Raw genomic sequence first — 15953 nt, 5'->3', positions numbered from 1 at the left:
AGAATGTGCTTCGAGTTTGCCTCTCAGTCATAGTCCAACACTAGAACATCTAATGGGTGGCTATGTATTCCAAATTGGGTTATATAATTCTGCTTGTACATCCAACACATGTAATGGAAAAGCTAGTAGGCCAATTGTGTAATCAGTTTATGACTCATGAGTCATGACTTATGTATGGTCCAAAAAAAGGATGGAATACAGAAAAGAAAACTACATGTGAACATTTTCTCATCACTTAGTTTAACTATGTGTATATCATGTCCATTCCACTTTTAACTGACATGAGGCATGTCTCGTCTCAGTGGGACAACTTTTAATTTAGCTGCTCTACGATCTTCCTCAAATTGCTACATAAAAAAGTAGACTTCCAAGCGTTGTCCTATTTAGCTATTTGCATCCTGTTCTGTGTCTGCATTACATGGGGGACAATGCCATGCATGGGCACAGTGACAGTTGGCCTACTGAACACAGTGTTTATAGTATGAAGATTCAACATTCTATTTCATTTTGTGGCTTCCAATATGTAGCAAGAAGATGGGCCTGGCTATGTAATAAAATAAGATAGTTCTTTATTAATCCCCAAAAGGGCACATTTGATTGAACCAGACAATACATAACACCACCAATAAATACACAACCAAGGACACACTGACATTAATAGCAGCACATCATCAATGATTATAAGTGCTCATGTTAAAATGCCTCATAGCATAGGGACTGAGAAATGAGCATGGCAACTGTGAGAGAAGAGAAGGGGATTGAGGTTGTTATGTAATAATTGCATTTACTGACCCTGAGGTGAACATTAATTGCCTAGTATTGTATGCAGAGTGCAAATGTGCCATACACTACCTTCACTTTACTTTGACCTTTTAATCAAGGGTGATATGTCCTTATTTTCCTTCGGATTCAACATAGTATTATAATGAAAGTCCACAATATAGCAGAACTTTTCCCCACATTTAAGAAAACAATGGGGTAAACGTTGGAAGGATCGCTTAATAATAAATCAAATGTATTCATAAAATGAAATGTTATCATTCATTCAGTCACGGATGTATTACATACAGCAGGCCACCATACAGTCAGACTGTGATAATTGACTTAATCACCTGTAGGCTAACAAAGCCTGACGTAATGTCCTGCCTTACCACTCCAATTACTGGTCTTGCACGACACGTTTCTTCACTACACAAAGAAACCACACAAATACCGCGCAAAATATTACTTTTGTCACAATTATATTGTTCAATTGTGAATCATTTAACTAATTAAAACATAGCATAACCTGTAGCCTAACAATGCTACTTATGATTTGTGTCATTTTTGCATTCTTTGCGCCATATTACCGATGCCTTTCAACTCTCGTGCAGCAGAAAACCGCTCAAACTAGAGCACAAGATGCCCTGCCTCGAGTCACCTGCACCGCCCGACGAATACGCGCAGTTTTCGGTCAAGCGGTTCTTCATAACCTGCACGTAAAAGGTAAATAGCCATTATATTTTAGCCCTCTATATCTGCAGATTTGGTTTGTTTAATTAGAATGTATGGTGTGCTGGGTGATCTCATTTTCCCCAGACAGGTCTGGAGTCAGTGTGCCTGTGCCAAAAGCCAAAGAACATTGTGGAGTGAGAAGGGGAGAGAAGAATGGTACCCTTTCTTTCCAGAGTCGATATGACAGTTGCTACACACAGGTTGAGGTATGGTAATGTATTTTTTGATGTTCATTGCATTGAGAGGTCTTGGTCTGTGTGTGAACCTACTGATTGCCATATCAAACCACTTTGGTTTATCTTTAGGGTGACACAGTGGTTGTGTCTTTGAGAGTCCAGCTGGACGCAGGGGATCAATGGTACAGGGTCAATATTAGCTGCCCCCTACTCAAGATTGCCCAGAAACCCATCATCGGTCGCACCTGTGAGTTCATATAATGTCATAGGGAGTGAATTTAGATTATTTATCCCACATAGTAATTGCAGTGCCATTTTGTACCACCTCTGTAAAAGTCATTCTTCCAATTTACTTTCCTTCAGCACGATCAGGAAAATGCAGCATCCATAGAGCTTTGCGTGTGGACTGTGGGCCCCAGGATGTCTCCAATGATGGCTGTCTCAAACTGGGATGCTGCTATGATGATCATGACTCAACTTGCTATTACAGAATGAACAGTAATGGAATTAGTTTTGTGTGTATTTGTACAATTGAGAACATGCTTCTGAAAGAAAGTATCAGCAGAGGGATAGTAACTGTTGTGGTGAGATTGGCGCATAGTGATATCAGAGATTAAATGTCAAGAATAACTCCTTGTTTCTGTCTCCTCTTGCTCTCAGCCTGTTCTCTGGATGGCCATTTTGTGTTCTCTGTGAAGGCAACAGACACTGACCCCCCAATCAACACCAACAACCTTGCCGTCAAGGGTCAGCCACAGTGCTCTCCTGTAGCTACCTCTGCAGATACAGCTGTCTTTAAAATCGGGGTGAGGGAGTGTGGCACAAAGATGATGGTGAGTCAGTCGGCCTAGTTTACCTTCTGCCCTAATCCACAGTAGTATACTTCTGTCCAGAATGCCTCTGGTAGTAGTATAATGCTGCTTTTTCTTGCAGTGTTGAATACTCTTAGGTATGCTAAAATAACTTGTTCCCCCTCTTATATTTACAGGTGAATGGGGATGTTGTAAGCTATGAGGTAGAGGTTGAGGAACTGCATCCAAAGATTAGAGGCAAACATTCTCCCTTCAGGTAGCTGCTTATTTCTCTTCCTGCCTGTGGACAGTGAACTACAATTTGGACTACTTTACCATATCGTGGCTTTAGCCAGAACCTAATTGCTTGAAACTGGAGTAAATGTTTGGAGTAAATGACTACTTGGTTTGTAGTCTGCAGGTCCAGTGTCAATACGAGGGGTCAGCTCTCCTCCACACTGATCAGTGGTCCTTAAACCCAACTAACCCTCCACCTGTGACTGCAATGGGGACTGTCCGAGTGCAGATGAGAATAGCCACAGGTACTGTAGTAAAACAATATGGTTTCCACAGACCAAGCAAGGGATGCCATATCCAATCACTGCAAGTATATGGCATCAAGAGTTGTCACTTCACACACTGTTACACTGGTAGACCTCCATCATCCTGGCCCCTTTCTTTTTTCCAGATGAGTCCTTTACCTCTTTCCTCCCTGAGGACCAGCTGCCCCTGACCCTCTATCTGCATAAGCCTGTGTATGTGGAGGTGTCAATCGCTCCACCCTCCCCTGACCCCAGTCTCTCCCTGCGTGTGCGTGACTGCTTCGCCTACCCTGCCTCCAGACACTCCGTATGGACACTACTCTATGATGGGTGAGAGCGAGGGAGACAAGTTTTCCTATACTAACTCAAGATTAATCACTGTGAATATGAAGACTGTCAATATACATTGGTTTAGTAGTCTCACTCCCATCCTTCTCCCTGACAGCTGTCCTAACCCTCTGGACAACATAAGGAGTTCTGTCCCAGTGGACAGTCAGGGAAAGACAACCTCTCACTCCCATGTCAGGAGGTTTGATGTCAAGACCTTTTCCTTTGTGGACCCTGAGACAGGCAATCCCAGTGTGGAAGAGGTAAGGTATATCCTATTTATCTGAAGAATCTGAACTTTTTGCTAATATACTGAACAAAAATATAAACGCAACATGTAAAGTGTTGGTTCCATGTTTCATGAGCTGAAATAAAATATCCCAGAACTCTTCCATACACACACAAAGCATATGTCTCTCAAATGTTGTGCACAAATTTGTTTACATCCCCTGTTAGTGAGCATTTCTCATTTGCCAAGATAATCCATCCACCTGAAAGGTGTGGCATATCAAGAAACTGATTCAACGGCATGATCATTACAGAGGTGCACCTTGTTCTGGGGATAAGAAAAGGCCACTCTAAAATGTGCAGTTTTGTCACACAACACAATGTCTCAGGTTTTGAGAGAGCGTGCAATTGGCATTCTGACTGCAGGAAGATCCACCAGAGTTGTTGCCAGAGAATTTGTCAGTATGTCCAACCAGTCACACAACCGCAGACCACGTGTAACCACACCAGCCCAGGACCTCCACATCCGGCTTCTTCACCTGCGGGATTGTCTGAGACCAGCCACCCGGACAGCTGATGAAATTGAGGAGTATTTCTGTCTGTAATAAAGCTCTTCTGTGGGGAAAAACTCATTCTGATTGGCTGGGCCTGGCTCCCAAGTGTTTGGGCCTATGTCCTCCCAGGCCCACCCATGGCTGGGCCCCTGCCCAATCATATGCAATCCATAGATTAGGGACTTATTTATTTCAATTGACTGATTTCCTTATATGAACTGTAAAATTGTTGAAATTATTGCATGTTATGTTTGTTTTTGTTTGGTATATTGTCAAAACAAAGATCTCTTGGTCCTCCATCTGCTACAGTGTTTCCCAACCCTGATCATCGATGACCAAACAGTACACATTTTCATTGTAGCCCTGACAAGCACACCTGATTCAACTAATCATCAAGCCCTCAATGAGTTGAATGAGATGTGTTTTGTCCAGGACTATAATGGAAATGTGTACTGTTGGGGTACTGGAGGACCAGGGTTAGGGAAAAACACTAATTACTGAATCTTGTCTCTCAGGTGTACTTTTACTGCTGGGTGGAAATCTGCACAGAGGAGGAAGAGTGTAAACAACATTGCTCCATCACCTGTGAGTGTTTCAGGTCTCTATGTTCTACATTCACCCTAACACTGTGAATTGGGTTATTTCATCCAATAGTCATGCTGTCTCATCCTCTTCCATCCAGCACCTGATGGTGAGAGGGCGAGGAGGGAGTCTGGGTCAGATCGAGTCGCCCAGTTAGTCTCATTTGGTCCTGTTTTGTTGGGTCAGAACAGTAAGGGAATCATAGTGATCTGAATATAGGTAAGCACATTCCAAATATGGGAGTGTCGGGTAAGTTGAGCCATTTTTGTTTTACATTCAACATCACTCTGTCAAGGGAAATGTAGTATTCTTTCTAACAAAGATATCTACTTATTTCAGGATGTGTATCCCTGGAAATAATCAGAATTAATTTAAGCGTTAGTTTTGAAAACATAGCTTGACCCCGAGTAGTTGAGCCACCTACACATTTCTGTACTGAATTAAATATTACCATCTTTTTAAAATCCTGTATATTTTTCAAACAATTCAACACAATCACAATTGCTCTTTTAGTCTTTTAATCAATTTAAGCATATTTCAACACAGGCTTAACACCTAATGTTGTACTTCTTTACACTTTTAACATATACCAGCGATAATGCCTTGCATTATGCCTGGGAAGATCTCTTACATTTTCTCACTTGCCTTTGGCTCAACTTACTTCAAGGCAAACATTTTTACTATATTAACCCACACAACTACAACGATGCACTTTCATGCTAGGCTTAGGACCACATATTGAAGCGTAGACTCCAACTGATGTATAGAACAATCTTTAATGATCTATTTTAGTTTCGATCCAAGCATCATAACTTGCTTACTACTTTTTCCATGTGGTTTCTTCCTTCAGACTCCATGAAATTACATCTCCATACCCAAAATGTCTCAACTTACCCCACAGCTGCTGTATGAGTGGAATAAAACTGACACTAACATTTTCTCTTGCTGGCGGCCCTCAGCATTTCAGGTGTCACGGTCATCTGTACTTCCATCCTGTTGTCAAGTGGAAGAAAATGACGTGGAACTGGAAACCAGAAACGATGAGACTGGCCTACAGGTTGAACAAGTCCAATAAAGCACCTCTATGAACACTTTTACAATTGGTATTTTATTTCAACTACCATTAAATACCTTCACCTGCCATGTGCATTCCAAATGTACATCACATGAATTGTGCTGCCAGTTTGCCTTTGACATTTTGGTAAAGGTCACGTAAACTAAGTACATAGCTCTACACCTGAAACTAAATAACGGATATTAAAGCCTCCTATCCTACAGCCCCAGAAATAGCAGAATACAAGGGTGTCTGTTGGAAAACATGAAGTGATCCTAAGGTAATGATTCACAACTTTTGAATCAAATACCAATCAAACTTGAAGACTCCATACGTTACTGTATCAGTGACAAACAAGAAAACTATACAAGCAGAATAAATTGATATTTATTGACATCAATGGTGTGGTTAGGTGGTTTAAAAAACAGGAAGGTGGGGAGAATCTCAGACACTTGATTCAGTAAGGTCGGAACTTCCTCTGTGCTCTTAGCAAAGCAATTCGCTGTTTGTCCTCTTCAAACTTTTTCCTCAGTTCAGCGATGTCTGAAAGAGAGAATAACCCTTTTCAAAATGCAGAGTGACTGAGTAATATGGACAGAGTTAGCAGTGAAGCCGGAATTACTGAACAAAAAAGTTTTGCACTAAAGAATAAAAGGATTTCACCACACATTGTGCTTCTGTTGTGATCAAATGACTAGAACCATAATAACTTACGTTCTTTCTGTGTGTTTCTGTGCTGCCAGGTGTAGAAGTTCATGAGCTCCTTTCGCTTCCTCTTTCTGCTCTCCTTCTGCAGAGCTTTCTGATTGGATACCTCACTGTGGGGGCGGGTCTTGGTCCCGCTTTTACCCCTGGTAACTTTTACCCAGCCCTCCTCATCCTCCAGCTGCTCTTCAGCCTGCTCCTTTTGTCGCTCTGCCTCCTGGGTAAGAAAAAAAAATGTTAACAGAAATACCAAAATGAGTTGAGATTGAGATACAGGGGGAGAATTTGACCTCTTCTTTTCTCTTATCATAATCCTGCATGAAGGTGTCAACTGCCTCCTGTAGTTTGTCTGGCTGAGCAAATGACTGCTTGTACTGATGAATCCATTCTAAAGACAAAGAAATAAAAGCAAGACAGAAGTGAAAGGCATGTTAAATACTGTATTAAATCTGGGTGAAATGTCTTTCCAATTTTATACATTCTGCCGATATTTAGAAAAGACCAAGCATCTAGAAGAGCACTTTAAAGCTCACTCACTCTGTAGACCTGTCCACACAGGTCGCTGCTCTGTGGAAACAACCAATGGGACATCATGGGGATGGGACTTCACTGCTGTAATACTGATGGCCTTCTGAAACACGATGTAACCCACTCTGAACCCCTGTAGGGAATGGAAACAGAAAAGGCTCAATACTGAAAAGGTGTCCATAGGCACTTCAATAATCAATCTGATCTAAACACAGCGCTTCGTTGTCTGGATTCAGGGCATACCTGTTTTTGTGCTGGTGTGAAATACTTGGCTAGCTTGGGTCCGGAGTGCTCAAAGGACCCTGGCTTCTCTCTCAGCTCCACAGACTGAACAGGACCAAACTGAGAGAAGAGCTCCTTTATCACACCCTGAAAGACAGCAGAAAGAGATTAGTACATTTCTACCTTATTTAGCCACAGACAGCTGTAGCACAAACATTTCATTTTTCTGTAGACTTACTAATAGTAATAACAATCAAATGCACACTGATTGGTAATTGACAGTCTTTACAACATAAAACGTACCTCAGAGCAATATGGGGGAATGTTAAGGACAAACAGTGTTCTGTCGAGGGGTCTTTGTGTGGTTTTCTCTGCTCGCACCCGGTGCTCTTTTACACATATTTTGTGCTGGGCAACACTGTCAGTACTGAACTGTAGGGAAAGCACTGAGAAGAGTGGTTCAGTCAGAATACAGTCCAAACAGAAACATCTGTCTAGGCAGGTCCTAATACATTGTCTCCAACGCCAGGGAGACGCAGAAGTTACTAATGGCTTCAGCCTGAGAGTAAAACATAGTATACAATATTTCCTTTAGCTACACGATGTAGTCCAAATAATGTACAGACATCAAGTTGAGCAATTTTAATCGTTAAACACCAACAACCTCAAGACTCATGTGTTTACAAAGTTTGGTCTTGAAGCAAGCTTAAATTGAGTGTTCGACATACGTTAGCTAGCTAGAAGCAAGCTAGTGTGGTTGAAACAGAATGAGATCATGATCGAACTAACGAACCCAAAATTATATTTTTTAAATCCCATTCTCCGTTTACGTGTGTTATTTTAGCAATGGTTACCTGTAAAACCTCCTGGAATAACACAAGCCTGGTTGACATGTTTCGTCTTGGACGGCGCCATTTTCTTTGCGACCTTTCACACAGGAAGTGGAAATGGATTGGTTGTAGTCTAAATGTGCTTAATACAAATCCCCCCACCAAAAATGTTAATTCTACTTTTTAGAGGCTCTAGCTGTGTATCACAGGGGTTCTCAAAATGGGGTCCAGGTGTACTGCAGGGTTCCGCTGCCAGATCTCAACATACATATTTAACATTAAAAAAATTTAAATTAATATTACTAACAGATTATACGATTTTTGGGATCTGTGGAATATATTTAAAGTATGTAATAGAGCACTATGTAATAGTATTTATTTACAATTTATGTCCTTAGCCCTGGGTAACAACTCAATACTATTCCCAAATTAAAGCTTTAAAACAGCAGCTTGCTCTCTGCCTCATGGCAGAACGTGTAGAATTACATAATAGCTTTAAAGCTGGAACAAAACATGTCTGCCCCATGACAAAATTAAAACGGCTACATTTTCTCTCAGATGCCAAGAGCAGGGTCTTTTAAATGCTCCTTCCCAGGGCCTGGGACTTTGTCTGCTGTGCAAACCATGTAAAACTCCCTGTAAGCCCTTTTTAAATTGCACTCGCGTTGTAATCTGTTTATGAGGGGGTCCCTGATGAATTTGCTATCACAAAAGGGATCTCCGGCCCCAAAAGGTTTTGTGAAGCCCGGTCTAGCAGACAAACAAAGACACTAATGCAAAATGATCCAAATTCTATTGAGAAATAAGGATATGAACCAATGATTTATATACACACACATCAATATGAACACATCTTTATAAAGCAACATATTTATTGGCAGTAATTAACTTGTACATAGATCTGACCTCACTACCATATCTTCATGACTGACATAAAAGGCAGCTGTAAAAAGCACTTTACAGACAGTTGAACATAAATTGAGCAAATTAGCATAACTTCTCTGAGCTGCGCAAAAAGCAATAGAGTAAAATAACAGTCACAAATAAGCATAGAACAACCTGAATGCCACAAAAAGGAGAATGGCAAACCAAATACCACAACGGAATACGAGCATGTGTACAAGTCATTCTGAAATCAAACTTTATATTATGTCCAGTACAAGAACCACTGTTGCCTGTAGTTCACAGTACAATTATCTTCATGGGTTTGTGCATCAGGTCATAGTGAGACCATCGGTTGGGGGGGAGAGAGACTCCAACCAGCACAAAACATCTCATGATTCCAAGAGGGGTGTTCAATGTGAACTATTTGAACAGTTGTAAAAGTGAACCATGTGATATCCCCCCACCAAATTTGATTAAAACAATAAATGAACAAATCAGACTGCCTCACATTGGTCGGTTATGAGACATGCATCTATGTAGTTCGCCACGGTTACAAATGATTTTCTTTCCTAAAAATCTGGACGACGGCACCAGTGTTAATTTTAGATGTTACAACCTGCCAATGATCGGTCACAATTTATACAAATACAGTATCATGCTATTTGATCATCTCAGTAGATGTCTCTGTCAAACAGGAGGGTGGATGTATTATGTGTTGTGTGACACGTATGTGTGTGGATGTACTAGAAAGTTATATCTTAATGCGGAAGGCTGTGCACTGTGAACCGGGAGACTCTGCGGTAGAGGGGGTCTGGACAGTAGATTTGAACAGGGCCTTGAGGATGGTCTGGGGATCCACCTCAGGTGTGGGTTGAGAGGAGGCTGGACGACCCCCGGGGCGAGACAAAGAGAGGGGCAGACCCTCTTTCCTTCCAGTGCCTGGAGTGTCACTGAGCCTCCTGTGAGAGAGAAATAGGGGATTTTATGTGATGCTGAAAGACAACGTGCAAAGAAATCATGCACATTGTGGACTACAATTTAATACTTTGATTTGCATGCAACGCAACGAAGGGGGCAGTGAGAAATATGAATATAACAGAGACAGACAGAGAGAGACTTACAAAAGAATGGGCTGGTCTGAAGTGATGACATTCCCCTGTATGTGAAGATTGCACTTCATGGGCTGGCCTTGGGAAGATAATGAATAAAGATTTAAGAAAGTAAAACCAATGCCTTCTCAGATAATTATTCATCATCACCTGCATCATTACCCGAGGCTGGTTCCCAAAAAACTCAATCAACCTTAAAATAAATGTTGCCCTTGCTGAAGGCCCTTACCATCCAGACAGCGGTTGTTGTATTTCCTGTAGGCGCTCACAGCATCCTCCTTCCTCACAAACACCACTTCAGCAATCCCCACCTTCACCAGCCTCGCTCGCTTCAAGGCACCGCACACACAGAACAGCTCCTGTGGACCGTCACAAGAACACAGGAAAAAGGTCCGTTGAATGTGCTAAATGAGTCATGGCTGCACCGTAAGCAGGTCTGCAATTTACACACACAGCTAGAGAGAGAATCTAAAACAGCAGAGAACTGAACATTGTGAGGCACTTACCACTATGTCCTCTTCAGTGACACGGGGGTGCAGATTATTCACTGTTATCTTAGTCCCCTCCAGAGGACTGAAGGTAGGCTGAAGGGGTGCACCAAAACACTTTACAATCAAATACATATACAGCGCACACCAACACAATAAGCCAATGCTAGGCTTTATGTTAATCTATCGTCAACGAGAGAGAAGTAGGTTGATTACTGACCCCAAGGCTTGCTATGCTGCCAACTAGTGATGTTAAAGGCCCAGTGCAGTCCAAAATGTGACTTTCCTGGTGGCAGTTATATGTTGAACACTTAATCGTTTGAAACCTGGACGCTTTCCTTCATATGAAAAAATGTCAGTTCCTTTTACGCATGCAAAGCATTTTCTGTTGGTCACATAATTTTACTGTTTAGAACTAATTTAACCGCTTGTTAACTGGTTAGAGCAGGGGTGGGCATTGGTGTCACTTTTTCTCCATCCCTAGCAAACACAGCTGGTTAATCAAACTGCATTCTAAACTGAAGATCATGATTAGGTTATTATTGGAGTCAGGCGTGTTAGCTGGGGCAAAACTGTGACACCAATCAGGACCCCGAGGATTGGAATTTCCCACCGCTGGGTTAGAGATATATACTTCAAGATTTGACAAGGAGGCCATTTATCTACTTCCCCAGAGTCAGATAAACTTGTGGATACCATTTGTATGTCTCTGTCCAGTATTAAGTTAGAGGTAGTTTTGCGAGCCAATGATAACTAGCATTAGCACAATGACTGGAAGTCTATAGGTATCTTCTAGCATCCCTACCAACACATTCCTATAGAGATGACCTTATGTAATCCAGTGCTCCAGTAGCTGAGTGAAGGGACATGTGGAGACTGACCTGTGGGGGTGGAGGAGGCTGGGAGTTGGGCTCCGCTGTGGGCCCTGCCTGCCGGAGGGTCCTGGAGATGGGCTGTAAGGCGAGAGCAGAGGAGCGGGAGGCCCCTACACTAGGGTTGGGTCTTGTGGGTGCCACAGGCACTGGGGGACGAGGAGCGGTGTACGCATCGTTTTTGACTACTTTAGTGATGGGGGCTGACATAGTGAAAGGGCAGCCCAGGGTGCCAGGCTGTTGGAGAAAGAGAGGAAGCATTGAAACTTTTCAGTGAATGAATGGAAAGTTGAGAGTGAGACACCAATGCAGCCAGTGTGGCAGTATTAAAGGGATATTTGAGTTATATTGAATAATAAAGAATTACAGATAATTTAGGAAAAAGCAACAGAAAGAGAGAAAAGTTAAGAAAACATAGCATAGTCTTCACACCCGTGACTGCAGCATATGGTTGCCAGTAGTGGTCTTCATCTGTTTGCTAGGGATATCATCATCACCTGAGAAAGACTGAGTGAGAGATGGTACGTTACTTCTGCTGGTCATGCAGTTGTGCAAATCAACCAAATTCAGTTGATATACTCTAAAGAAAACTTTATTATCTAAGACCATTTTAATTAATTCTGCCATCTAACTTCTGATTCATATCTTTAAAAAAAATGTCTCTTACCTGGGAACCCCTGCTTGGCATTTTCATACGGATCCCACTTGACATCCCTACCGGCCTTTGCTGCTAAAAAAAAAGTGAAAAAATATCATTATTCAGAAGAAGGTGAATGAATACACTTGACTCTAAAAGCATGCTACAAATAACTAAATAGCAAATAAGCCTAGTTGAACTTTAAACTCATTTCCAATTAACCTCAGCTAGCAACTATGTTTGGAGTGAAGCTATGCTTTACCACTATAAACAATGCAATAATTTGCATTCTCTCTTATCCGTGCACATCTTGAGCGACAAGTGGGTAAATTCTGTCTAGTAGCTAAGCATGGATAATATTAGAGCAGATCCTGGACCTGTGGTTACTATCACTTTGGAGCCAACTGTTAGCCTGATCACTTACCTGGATGGTTTTGGTGATCTTCATGGGTGCCGCCATTCCTTGGCTTGGTGGAGCTCCAATGGTCCTCTTGAGGCTCAGCCTATCACGAGCATCCATCATCCTCTTAGGTGCACCCCCCAGCTGTGGCGTAACCCCAGCTCTAATGTTCATTCCTTGTAGGTTGGGGGTAAACTGCCTGGCATTTGCACTGGCAATGTCGTTGGAAGTGTGTATCTGTATCTGCTGCACATGTGTCTGTAGCTGTGCTGCTGGTATCTGCTGTAAACTCTGTGGGGTAACATTAAATGTATTCGGACCTCCTTTCCGTGAGTTGATCATCTGTCGGGCATCCTGGACCCCACCTGCTCCTCCTCCGCCACGGATTCGGAAGCGGGCATCTTTCTGGCCAAGTTTCTCTCTGGCATCCTTCACTTGAAAAGCTGGAGGAAGCAAAAGCAGGACAAGAGTGAGCAGAAGGCAAGAAACCATTCCAATGTCAGATCTGACTTGCAAGAATGCATAACAGAACGTAATGTAGTCCAACAGTAAAAGGTGTAGTTTGAAACAAAATATTATTTTGTAAATGGTTTAGCAGGTAAAAGAGACATCCAGATCAGATCAGATCTCTTGAAGTCTCAATAAGCATTTTTCATGTCCACTTGACACAAAATCAATCCGTCAAATGGAATACATCCCTCTACTTCTCAATAGGGCAATAGGCAGGGCCTCACACAAAATACCTGCTTTAACTCTGGCAAGGGCTGGGTCATGTATTATTTCACCCATTACCTTGAGCATTGCTCTAAAAGCTGTTCAGAATTAAATAATTGTTTGAGTTCCAACAAAGTCATTCTGTTGAATATTTGATACTACTGAAAGGCTAATTTGCCCTGCAGGCCAGGTCTTGTTTTTGGTTACCAGTTCCTCCTCCTCCACCAAGTCTCTGTCTGACATCTGTCACCCCAATTTTCTGTCGGGCATCAAAGGTCCTCCCAACCCCTCCAGCACCCCTGCCGAACATAGGCCTGAAAGACAAGAGGAAGAGGTCGACATTGGTGTCAACTAGTGGTAGCCTAATCCTCCATGATCTAATATCCACATTTAGCAAAACACACATGGAGCTCGTTTAACACCAGCTATTGTATTTGATTGTGTCCTACATTCAGTATGGCTCTCTAAGTATACTCAAAGCGATATACAAAATCAAATAGTGTAACGTTAGATGTTCTGATATGAGCTCCTTGTGTTTTCCAAAATGTGAATATTAGATAATGGAGGACTAGGCTACAACTAGTTGACTACATATGGCTCTAGGTAGAGAATCTACAAGACTGCGTGGCGCTCTGTACCATATCTATAGGTATACTAACTAGTTACGCTAAACGTTTCTGCGTTTGTAACCATTGTTAGTTTTGAGCTAACTACCGAACGTACATTCCAGCGAACTGTTTACCTTATTCGGTAATTTTTTTGGTCGATAGCTAACTTACCGTCATCAATTGCTGATAAAAACATTTTTTTTTACCTAGTTAGCTAACAAGTTAAACGGAGCACTGATAAATAGCTAGCTGCGCGTATTTTGCTCATTGATATCAGGGAAATCAGTATCTGCAGTGTAGCGATAGATAGTAACGTTAGCTACATGATTGTTGCTAATCCAACAGCGAGTACAGGCCTTGAAAAAGGACCGCTGAGGAACTGAAATAGCCGAGGCTTTCTGGAAAATGAATTTCTTCATTACGTTGAATGATACAACTCAAGGCATAACGTTCAGAAATTGCATTCAAAATCATAAATTGCTAAATTAACACCTTTTAATTGTTTCTTTGTTGTTGAAACCGCGTCGACGTATCACTTCGTCCAAAGAAATATCTTCCATCTTCTTTGACTCAAACGCGTGAGTGATCGTAACTGGACAGAGAAAAACGAGAAGAGACTATGGAAGGCAAGTTGGATCAAAAATGGCGAACTCATAAAATAATAGCTCCTTGAAAAACGACATTGTTGACACCATAATAGAATTACGTATACAAATGAAATATATATATGTTGTTTGAAATACCAATACAGATCTATTTTACTCTTACATTTGTTTAGCAAGATCTAAAAATCAGAATGTATTATTTTAAGAGAAATTCATATTTTATACGGTTTTAAAGGCCTATTAGGTTATGTGAAGTGTCAATGATCACATCAATGCCATTCAATGGTCATTATCAATTAACAAAACATGATAATTTTAGCAGAAAACATAAACAAATATAAATAAATTGCACAGCCTTAGAGACCTCTGGTATCGATTGCTCTTCACGAAGTAAAAAAATAAAAAATGCCAGGCTTACGTTTTAACTTTCCCATCAACCTTTGCGCTCCAAATCGCTTGAAACCAGTGTAAATAAGTAAAATCCCGTAGAAAAGCTATATTTTACCTGATTAAATTGAGGAATGAAAACGTACAATTATGTATCACATAATGAGCTCAGAAAATAAAATGCAACTGTAGGTTTATACTTTTTGAAGTGCACACCAATGTTAAACACCACGAGTGTAATAGTCTGCATACAGAGGTAAGTACTGCCCTCGACCATCGATTGGTTATGCCTTAAACTGATGAGTAAGGAAAATAACGACGCGGGGTGACGCCCGTGTCCTCGCCTAGATTTGCGAGATCAATTTTTGAACGGGTACAGGTCCGCCTGTTTAGGTGACTCACCTACTTTGTGAGATGCCTTGCGGGACATGGATCTGCCCCGACCTCTCATGTAAAATATTAACCTCTTTCGGGTTACTGACACAAGGTTACACAGAACCAGAATGGAATTATATTTTCCATGATTGTAACGTACTATTAATAGTACTTACTGCACATGCTCCAAAACCTTTTTGAACATAAAGAACATCTCTGCCTTCTATTTCTCTAACCACGTTCCATCAGCAGTTTTAATGCGGGTAATGTCATACTGTATATATACTGTATATATAAAAAAAAGCTATTTAACAAACAGTTGTTGTGACAAAATTTGTTGTAGTCGAATATGCGATGTAAACACATTATACTTTAGATTTTTATTTGGTACATCAAAAGTTAATGTTGTGTGCAATACGTCATCACGCTCTGATTTTAATGTTCAACAAGTCAGTTTGGTGGAAACATACCCACTTATGCTGATTAGGGAATATATAGATACATCTGTTGCCAATTGGATGGAACCCAAGATAATAACTACGTTTCCATCCACAGTTTTTATGAGTAAAGTCATACCCTATGAAAAAAATCCGAAAGCTGTGATGGAAACAGGAAGTTTCGGTACAATTGTATAATTGCAGACAGGTAATTTGTTCCTTTCTACATGGTATTATCTTTTTTTATTGGTAAAATTAATTATGGGTAAAATGGCGGTGGAAACGCCTTTATGCGCAAATATTGATCTAATAACCATCATATCAAACTAAATTTGGGAGTCACACAAAGTCAACATGGTGGGTGCTCCTCCCACTACGACTCGGGAAACCATGCAGTTTATTA

The 15953-nt window shown here is 41.2% G+C and overlaps 3 protein-coding genes and 1 non-coding gene across 6 annotated transcripts; 2 read left to right on the top strand and 2 right to left on the bottom strand.

The window, feature by feature from the left end:
* The first annotated feature begins 1096 nt into the window (after positions 1 to 1096).
* LOC109893460 (zona pellucida sperm-binding protein 4) lies at positions 1097 to 5788 on the top strand. Its single transcript, XM_031834313.1, has 12 exons — positions 1097 to 1485; positions 1579 to 1700; positions 1800 to 1917; positions 2034 to 2168; positions 2331 to 2503; positions 2659 to 2738; positions 2876 to 3003; positions 3150 to 3333; positions 3449 to 3593; positions 4628 to 4697; positions 4795 to 4913; positions 5654 to 5788. Exons 1-11 carry the CDS (start codon positions 1302 to 1304, stop codon positions 4905 to 4907), a joined length of 1452 nt encoding a protein of 483 aa, XP_031690173.1. The 5' UTR covers positions 1097 to 1301; the 3' UTR covers positions 4908 to 4913; positions 5654 to 5788.
* Positions 5784 to 8175, bottom strand: LOC109893461 (ribosomal RNA-processing protein 7 homolog A). Its single transcript, XM_020486691.2, has 7 exons — positions 8058 to 8175; positions 7507 to 7649; positions 7225 to 7350; positions 6991 to 7114; positions 6744 to 6841; positions 6463 to 6670; positions 5784 to 6291 (listed from the first exon to the last, which is right to left on the bottom strand). Exons 1-7 carry the CDS (start codon positions 8116 to 8118, stop codon positions 6206 to 6208), a joined length of 846 nt encoding a protein of 281 aa, XP_020342280.1. The 5' UTR covers positions 8119 to 8175; the 3' UTR covers positions 5784 to 6205.
* Positions 8176 to 8871: 696 nt separating this feature from the next.
* LOC109893462 (polymerase delta-interacting protein 3) lies at positions 8872 to 14757 on the bottom strand. 3 transcript variants are annotated; one of them, XM_031834310.1, is made up of 11 exons: positions 14716 to 14752; positions 14239 to 14338; positions 13346 to 13452; positions 12449 to 12867; positions 12055 to 12117; positions 11820 to 11894; positions 11397 to 11624; positions 10534 to 10611; positions 10257 to 10386; positions 10040 to 10106; positions 8872 to 9877 (listed from the first exon to the last, which is right to left on the bottom strand). In XM_031834310.1, exons 2-11 carry the CDS (start codon positions 14304 to 14306, stop codon positions 9670 to 9672), a joined length of 1443 nt encoding a protein of 480 aa, XP_031690170.1. In that variant the 5' UTR covers positions 14307 to 14338; positions 14716 to 14752; the 3' UTR covers positions 8872 to 9669. The 3 variants fall into 3 exon arrangements, with proteins under 3 accessions (XP_031690170.1, XP_031690172.1, XP_031690171.1); XM_031834312.1 differs by having other exon boundaries at positions 8884 to 9877; positions 12055 to 12114; positions 14716 to 14757; XM_031834311.1 differs by lacking the exon at positions 14716 to 14752 and having other exon boundaries at positions 8884 to 9877; positions 12055 to 12114; positions 14239 to 14372.
* A 267-nt stretch (positions 14758 to 15024) lies between these two features.
* LOC116376046 (U12 minor spliceosomal RNA) lies at positions 15025 to 15179 on the top strand. The gene has a single exon (XR_004211442.1). It is a non-coding gene; the product is annotated as a U12 minor spliceosomal RNA (small nuclear RNA).
* The last annotated feature ends 774 nt before the right edge of the window (positions 15180 to 15953 follow it).

The sequence above is a fragment of the Oncorhynchus kisutch genome, linkage group LG10 (genome assembly GCF_002021735.2).
Source record: "Oncorhynchus kisutch isolate 150728-3 linkage group LG10, Okis_V2, whole genome shotgun sequence".
Lineage (NCBI taxonomy): Eukaryota > Metazoa > Chordata > Actinopteri > Salmoniformes > Salmonidae > Oncorhynchus > Oncorhynchus kisutch.
The sequence above is the reverse complement of the archived record's forward strand: the minus strand, read 5'-3'. Positions and strand labels throughout refer to the sequence as shown.

Excerpts from the sequence above, each read along its gene's own strand:
- LOC109893461 (XM_020486691.2), bottom strand. The coding sequence starts at position 8,118 with ATGGCGCCGTCCAAGACGAAACATGTCAACCAGGCTTGTGTTATTCCA. Across the intron at positions 7,351-7,506 it reads TTCCCCCATATTGCTCTGAG|GGTGTGATAAAGGAGCTCTT; the intron begins GTACGTTTTATG and ends GCTGTCTTTCAG. Across the intron at positions 6,292-6,462 it reads CAGAAACACACAGAAAGAAC|ACATCGCTGAACTGAGGAAA; the intron begins GTAAGTTATTAT and ends TCTCTCTTTCAG.
- LOC109893462 (XM_031834310.1), bottom strand. The coding sequence starts at position 14,306 with ATGGAAGATATTTCTTTGGACGAAGTGATACGTCGACGCGGTTTCAAC. Across the intron at positions 13,453-14,238 it reads AACAAAGAAACAATTAAAAG|GCCTATGTTCGGCAGGGGTG; the intron begins GTGTTAATTTAG and ends CTTGTCTTTCAG. Across the intron at positions 12,868-13,345 it reads TGGTGGAGGAGGAGGAACTG|CTTTTCAAGTGAAGGATGCC; the intron begins GTAACCAAAAAC and ends TGCTTCCTCCAG.
- LOC109893460 (XM_031834313.1), top strand. The coding sequence starts at position 1,302 with ATGCTACTTATGATTTGTGTCATTTTTGCATTCTTTGCGCCATATTAC. Across the intron at positions 1,918-2,033 it reads ACCCATCATCGGTCGCACCT|CACGATCAGGAAAATGCAGC; the intron begins GTGAGTTCATAT and ends ACTTTCCTTCAG. Across the intron at positions 3,334-3,448 it reads TGGACACTACTCTATGATGG|CTGTCCTAACCCTCTGGACA; the intron begins GTGAGAGCGAGG and ends TCTCCCTGACAG.